Below are 8,284 nucleotides of genomic sequence, written 5' to 3' on the forward strand. Positions count from 1 at the left end.
CGCATGCCATGTAGATGTTCGGTAGTACGAAAGAGTTGCCTCGGACAATACGGCAAATGGGCATGTGCTTAGCCCTAGCCAACAGACACCCTAGACGTCGGAGGACAATGAAACAGGGTGTTTTGGGCCAAAGGATAAGAAATGGTGTCAAATTGCGCCACAAAGTCGGATTCGCTTTTGGCTCAAGCTATCGATAATTAGTTCTGCCATCAAGGGGACACCGATGATGAATGAATGCGGTTGTGTACAATAGAATGGATGAAGGGATGACGGCCGACGATGACGATGATGTTGCAGCAAACCGTGGCTTTGAAAAGCGGGGGGAAGAGGTGCGACGGCTAGACACTTGTCAGAGGCACCGAAATGGGCATATGCTGCAAACAGATGCAAGTATCCAAAGTGTCGTTCTTGAGATTACTGCATGCGGTCCCAGGTAGTTCCGGGTTCGTGCTCGTGTTCTAGGCCGGGGAGGGGATTGCTAGGACGGACGCTCGGTAGGACCCCGTAGTGTGTAGGTAGCTGGTTGGGTTAGCCGTCTTGTGTGGGTTGTGGTGTGGGTGCAGGTGGCGCATTGTTGCTCGATGCACAGGCTTGATGCCGCTCTCCATACCAAAGTGGAGCCCCCATGCCCATGCACCATCAGAGAGGAAGAGCACAGAGTTGTCGAGAGTAGTCAGCCATTCTTCACAACCACAACCACAACCACAACCACGACCCATCGCCCGCCCGCCCGCCTGTGACGCTTCGTGCTGCTGTCTCCCCCACCCTACGCTAGATAGCTACCCATCGCTCGCCTCGCTTCGCTTCGCCTGCCTCTATTGCTGTCCTTCTGCCGACCGCCGCCCATGTTGCACACCTCCAGCTGCTGTCCCGCCTCGATGAAGTAGCCGTCCCAGCCCTTTCTGCGCAAGCAGTCCCCATCAACCCTGCCCGCCGCCGCCGCCGCCCAAACGCTGTTATCGCCGCTGCAGACGCGCGGGCCACTGTCGCGACTTGTCCACTGCACGCCCCCCGCCGCCCGCGACCATGACGCGGAATGAGACCATCGGCCGCCATGGATCGGTGGAGAGCTCGTGGAGTTCGCGCTCCGGCGAGACGATACGGCCCTATGGACGCGCGGGCTCGCTGAGGGGCACCCCCGTCACCGTCAAAACGGACAAGAATCTCAACTCGCGGTACGTTGTTCCATGTGCTGCTGCAGGAGCTGGACGCCGTGGTGGGGAGGTTGCGCGCGCTGTGCGCCTCGACTGGAGCCCTCGCGTAGTCCCCAAATGACGCGCGAGACATATGGCGAGCACAATGGCCAGCCTTGTCTCGCAGTGTCTCACTGCCAGACGTGCATCGACTCTTTGCACCACACGAAGCGCTGCTAACACCCTCATGTAGTGTCGACAGGGAGTCCGAGATATCGCCTGGCACCGTCCCCCCAGCTCCTCCGCCAAAGGACCCCTCGCACAAACCGCGCAAGCCTGCCAATTGGGACAACCCCTCGACCAACGCCCTTGGACATCACCGAAAACAGCTGGCTGTCTTGGAGACTTCGGGAGGCCGAGTGCCGTCGATATCGCGAAACCCCCCCACCGCTTCGAGCACCAATTCCCAAGTCGCGCCCTGGGCTAGTCCGCCCAACGGGGTTAATATGGCCAACAGTGTCTGGAGCAGCTTCTTCAATGACTCAAACGAGGACGTTTCGTCATCGTCGCCTGGATTTCGTCCGGCAACCAGTACCAGGGAGGATAGCATGGGCTTTCCCATGAAAGACGACAGACGGCCCTCTGTGGCCAGTGCCACCACTGTGAGTAGCACTGGCTCCAAGTCGAGCATGGGCAGAGGCTTCCACAAACGCCTGCAGAACGTATTCGGAGAAGACTTCCCCGCCGATGACCGTCAGAACTCCGACACGAGCTTGAACACGCAGCAGCGGAACCGTGGCAACTCCCTCAGTAACACCATAGGTAGTAAGCAGCAGTCGCGCCCGACCTCACCTACCAGTTCGCGGCCACGTACGCCACAGGCATCCTCGGAAGTCACGCCATGGGAATTTCAAGACTCAAAGGTAACTTTTCAATCGGTTTCCGGGCCCTCAGCCGAGGAAGGCACCTTGTTTTCTCCCTCCTCTTGCTCCTTCCCTATTACTCCAACCCTCCCGACCTCGGACCTGTATCACTAACCTTTCATAGGATATACCTACCCCAGGTGAGAATGGAGGACGTCGCTCGTCCGAGCAACATTCAGCCAAATCGGGTCGATCGCATCACAAGCTGCACGTAAGACTGCCTGGCACTGGTCACCGGCACAAGGGCAGCAAGGAGGAAAACAAGGCGCCAGAGGGTCGCGCAGACATAAGCCAGTACCAGTTGCGCCCCACCACCAGCCGCGACGATTCCTCATACGGCGTTCGCTCGAACCAGCCTTCAGCCCTCAGCTCCGCGTTCGCCTCCAAGACTAGCCTTCTGGGACGACCGTCGAGCCCGACGCCAAGCTCATACTCGGATATGACAAGAGATGAGAGGATAGCGCAGCGATCACCCAGCACCAGCAAGACGTCACACGGCTTCTTCGCTCGTTTGCGAGGCAAAGATAAGGATAAGTCGGATCGCACACTGCCACAAGACAACCTCAAAAACTTGGTTGCCGCCGGAACCGCCTCAGCTACCTCTCTGAATCCCTCGATCAATACTGCACGGCTCGCAAGACCAGAAGCGTCTCCGCAGATCAACATGGCAAAGCGACAGCCGGCCAACAACGGTGTCGAAGCCCAAGGTAAGGAGCAGAGGATGAGGGCTCCTCACCACCGCCTGCCTACCTTCCGGAAAGACAAGCGCCCACCTGCGAGTGAGAACACCGGGCGTGATCCCAACGATACCATCGCTAGTACGGCAGGCAACGATGCCGTCTTCTTCCTAGACAGGAATCTTGACGACATGGAAGGCATCGTGAACCCTGCTTCACAACAACCGCCTATGACGCCGCCTGTGGGAGAAGTTCCGAAGCAGCCACCAAATCTCGGCGAAGATATCTCTATACCAGGACCCGATGATGACGGTACTGCAGCCTGGGACGCGCCAGACTCTTGGGCCGTGAAGCGCATGAAAGACGAGATGGACAAGCTGGGAGACGCCGAGGAGGCCACAACACCTTCCAAAGAAGAGAGCGACAGCAAGACATACTGCCTGCGTATCTTCAGGGTTGATTCGACATTTGCAACATTATCAGCCACCTTGAACACAACTGTACAAGAGATCATACAGATACTGGGTAAAAAGACCGTGCTACAGGACGAACTGGACAATTACCACATTGTGATGCGGAAACATGATACCGCACGGCAACTGGAAAGTAATGAGCGCCCACTGTTGATCCAAAAGCGGTTGCTAGAACTCGCTGGATACACCGATCAGGATCGCCTCGAGGATGTTGGACGTGAGGATAACAGTTACCTCTGCAGGTTCACCTTCCTTCCTGCTAAGATGAGCGGATATTCCAGTCTGGAACGGGATCCCGGATTCAGCAAGATGCAGAAGTTCAGCCACATTGATCTCCAAGGTCGAAACCTAATCACCATACCCATTACACTCTACCAGAAAGCGACTGAGATAATATCACTCAACCTGTCGCGCAACCTGTCACTTGACGTTCCCAGAGATTTCATTCTTGCATGCACCAACTTAAGGGAGATCAAATACACCAGTAACGACGCCCGACGACTACCTCCCAGTTTAAGTCTTGCCAGCCGTTTGACTATGTTGGACATCTCAAATAACCGTCTTCAATCTCTTGACCGCGCCGAATTATACAAGCTGCAAAGTCTCCAAGGTCTTCGACTTTCCAACAACGGGCTAACCCGACTACCAAGATACTTTGGAGAATACCGTGCGCTTCGCAGTCTGAACCTGAGTTCGAATTCTTTGAGCGAATTCCCTGACTTTCTATGCGAAGTCCGGACCCTGGTAGATCTCGATATCAGCTTCAACTCGATATCGAGCTTACCCAAGATCGGCCAACTGACATGCCTAGAGAGGCTCTGGGCGACTAACAACAAGTTGACTGGTAGCTTCCCTTCAACACTAAGCAATTTGGTCAACCTCCGAGAGATCGATGTGCGGTTTAACGCGCTTGACAGTATGGATGTCATGTCGCAATTACCGCGACTGGAATACCTGATGATTGGACACAACTCCATTTCCGCTTTCGAGGGCTACTTTCCCAAGATCCGTGTGCTGCACATGAACCATAATCCAGTCACACGCTTTGGGCTCAATCAGGCAACACCATCACTATCCGTTCTCAACCTTGCATCAGCCAAACTGGCACAATTGCCCGAAGATCTGTTTGGGAAATTGACTGGTCTCACAAAGCTTATCCTCGATAAGAACCATTTTACCTCCATATCGAACAACATCGGAAAGCTCTACAGGCTGGAACATCTTAGTGTGGCCCGAAATTCATTGGATGTATTGCCTGCCGAGATTGGTCGTTTGGTTGAGCTTCGCTATCTAGATGTACGCGAGAACAACCTGAACAAACTTCCCCAGGAACTCTGGTATGCTCGGCGACTCGAGACACTGAATGTTTCCTCCAACGTCCTCGAAGCATTCCCCAAGCCTGGTGCATCACCTCCACAGGTAACCAACGGCGATCAGTCTCAGGTAGATGGAGCCTCTGCAACTGCCACACCAGGCTTGGCCTCAAGTCCCAGTTACGAAGAGCTGGGAAAGCTGGAAGATTTCCAAAATCGCCGTCCAAGCCAGGCATCAGGAGGTCTTAGTGTTGGTGCGTCGTCTGCTTCTTCACAACGGAAGGGATCCCAGGCATCATACAACACTGCGAGCACACGCAAGCCATCAGTAGCGTCTCGTGCGCCCACTGAAGGGACATTGACCCCCGTGTCCCGCAAAGACTCCAGCCTTAGTAGCCGCTTGGTGACTACTTTCGCGGGCTCTCTTCGACATGTGTTCCTGGCTGACAACCGGCTAAACGACGACGTGTTTGACGAACTATGTCTACTTCCCGAGTTGCGAATCGTCAATCTGGCATATAATCTTATCTACGACGTACCGCCTCGTACCATCCGAAGATGGCAACACCTCACTGAGCTGTACTTATCGGGCAACGACTTGACATCTCTCCCAGCAGAGGATCTAGAAGAAGTTGGTTCGCTCAAGGTCCTTCACATCAACAACAACAAGTTCCAAGTCCTGCCAGCAGAACTTGGCAAGGTTGCGCAGCTGGCCGTTCTTGATGTCGCCAGCAATTCGCTGAAGTACAATGTGTCGAATTGGCCATATGACTGGAATTGGAATTGGAACCACAAACTCCGCTACCTGAATTTGTCGGGCAATAAGCGTCTAGAGATCAAACCTAGCGGCTCGTATAGCGGTAGTGGCATGAGCATGCGAGAAGGGCGCGACCTTACCGACTTCAGCTCTTTGATCAATCTTCGAGTGCTTGGGCTTATGGATGTCACGATGATGGTTCCCTCGGTACCTGAGCAGTCGGAAGACCGGCGAGTGCGCACTGCTGGCTCGGCTGTCGGGACAATGGCGTACGGTATGGCTGATTCGCTGGGTCGCAACGAACACATCTCGACTATGGATATGGTTGTACCCCGCTTCCGTAGTCATGACGATGAGCAGCTGCTGGGTCTGTTTGACGCACAACCGCTCGCTGGTGGCGGAGCTAAAATCGCCAAGTACTTGTACGATCACTTCAAGAACCGATTCGCTAACGAGCTCGAGCGTTTACAACCGACTGAAACGCCATCGGATGCCTTGCGACGAACTTACCTTGGTCTCAATAAGGAACTGGCTACTGCCGCAAGCCAGGGTCTGGACAAAAACGGCCTCACTGCACCATCGACACAATCACGCAGTTCCATGCCCGATCTCAGCGATGATGACCTGACGTCTGGAAGCGTGGCAACAGTACTGTTTCTCAAAGAGATGGAACTTTATATCTCCAACGTTGGCGATGCACAAGCCCTTCTGATCCGTTCAGAAGGAGGGCACAAGATTCTTACCAGGAAACACGACCCCGCTGAGCCTGGTGAGAGGTCCAGGATACGAGAAGCCGGTGGGTTTGTCTCGCGACAGGGTAAACTCAACGACGTTTTGGAGGTTTCGAGAGCATTTGGTTACGTTCAAATGTCCCCATCAGTTATCGCTTCACCACACATCCTCAATCTGACCCTTGGTGACAGAGATGAGATGGTATTGATAGCTTCTCGAGAGCTTTGGGACTATCTCACTCCAGACTTCGCTGTCGATGTCGCACGATCGGAGCGCGACGACTTGATGGTTGCTGCTCAGAAACTCCGCGATCTAGCCATCGCTTTCGGCGCGACTAACAAGATTATGGTGATGTTGCTTGGTGTCAGCGACCTCAAGAGCAAACAACGCGCTCGGTACCGCACTCAAAGCATGTCTCTTATACCTGCCCCCGGTGCAGATCCCGATTTTGCGGCAACGCGAAGACGTGGAAAGAAGGGCAACTTGGTCGGCGATTCTAAGCTTGCTCGACTCGACAACGAAGTGGACGCACCAACAGGAGAAGTTAGTTTGGTATTCACGGATATCAAGAATTCGACGATACTCTGGGAGACGTATCCGATTGCCATGCGCTCCGCGATCAAGATGCACAACGAGCTCATGCGCCGACAGCTGCGCATCATTGGCGGTTACGAAGTTAAGACGGAAGGTGACGCCTTTATGGTCGCTTTCCGTACTGTAACGTCAGCTTTGTTGTGGTGTTTCACAATCCAGAGCCAGTTACTCGACGTGCAGTGGCCACAGGAGATTCTCAACAGCGTCAATGGGCAAGAGGTCGTCGACCCTGATGGTAATGTCATCTTCCGAGGTCTCTCTGTCCGTATGGGTATCCACTGGGGAACACCAGTGTGCGAAGTCGACCCAGTCACAAAGCGCATGGACTACTTTGGACCCATGGTCAATCGCGCCTCGCGTATCTCTTCCGTTGCCGACGGAGGTCAAATCACTGTCTCTTCCGATTTCATCGCTGAAATTCAACGTCTACTCGAGACGCACATTGAAGGCGATCGTAAGAACTCCGCTGGATCTGAAGAAGCATACAGCGACGACATGAACAGCCAGATGATTCGTGGCGAACTGCGGTCGCTCAGTTCCCAAGGTTTTGAGGTTAAAGACCTTGGTGAACGCCGCCTCAAGGGTCTTGAGAATCCTGAATACATATACCTTATGTACCCCCACTCGCTCGCTAGTCGTCTTGCTGTCCAACGTCAGACAGAACAGAAGCCTGCGGAACAGCAAAAGGAGGCTGTTGTGGGTCAAAAGATGGCGGGTAGCCAGCTCACCATCGACACCGAAGACGTATGGAATCTCTGGAACATTAGTCTGCGTCTAGAGATGCTGTGCAGTTCACTTGAAAATCCAGGGTGCTCAGAATTGAAGCCGCCGGAGACGGCTCTCTTGGAGAGAATGAGGAGTAGAGGCGGAGAGATAACGGACCGATTCTTGATCAATTTCGTGGAGCATCAGATCTCCAGAATCGAGGTACGATTTATACCACTCTCGAGTACGAAGAGAGCGAATGCTAATGAAGATGCCAGACTTGTGCCAGCACCCTTGCCCTGCGTCACATGGTAAGGCCGTTCGGCGCTGCGCCTCTACTTGAGCAAGCCTGCCATATGGGCGACATCTTCTCAGAGCTAGAAGCGAAGCTCAAGCGACTAGAGGAATTCGAACGTGGAGCTATCGAAGGCATGGCGCCATCATGAACTGCGTCAATCTGATACGAAACGACCATACATTTCCGCAATCACGCAATCATGCCACGACCGAACATGATCACGCGTCGCCCGTCGAAAGCGGTTCACAGCCAATGACCACAAAATCTCGCTTCCAATACCTCTTTTACACAACACCCTATCTTATCCTAATCCACCAGTCTCTTCCTCAGTGAGGGAGCATGGCAACGCTCGCATCTCTTCCCTCCAATTATCGATTCGGCGTTTACTTCACATTGGCTTGGGAGCGAATTGGACATGGATCTGTATTGTACAACACATGCGCACACATGCGACATAAATGCCCTGGAGGCTACATACCTCTATGTCGCCCATACCTTACCTCACATGGCCTCGATACCAAGATGTATCTTACCGCCACACAAACACACAAACTAGGACTCCTGAGCGGGTTGCGATCGGGGTTATCTTTTCAATGGCGTTTTAGGGAGGAGCTCGCTCCTGGACAGATTTGGGCCTTGTGCTCTATGCGTATCTTTTTGTTTTGCCGGCTACCTTGGG

General features: G+C 53.8%; 1 protein-coding gene across 1 annotated transcript; it reads left to right on the plus strand.

Annotated features, from left to right (window-relative positions):
* Positions 1-1,026: 1,026 nt before the first annotated feature.
* Positions 1,027-7,753, plus strand: AA0111_g2654 (Adenylate cyclase; the record flags this gene model as incomplete). Its single annotated transcript, XM_028648449.1, has 4 exons — positions 1,027-1,175; positions 1,387-2,056; positions 2,181-7,529; positions 7,586-7,753. 4 exons carry the CDS (start codon positions 1,027-1,029, stop codon positions 7,751-7,753), a joined length of 6,336 nt encoding a protein of 2,111 aa, XP_028510017.1.
* Between the last annotated feature and the right edge of the window lie 531 nt (positions 7,754-8,284).

Source organism: Alternaria arborescens (assembly GCF_004154835.1).
Source record: "Alternaria arborescens strain FERA 675 chromosome Unknown contig_4, whole genome shotgun sequence".
Lineage (NCBI taxonomy): Eukaryota > Fungi > Ascomycota > Dothideomycetes > Pleosporales > Pleosporaceae > Alternaria > Alternaria arborescens.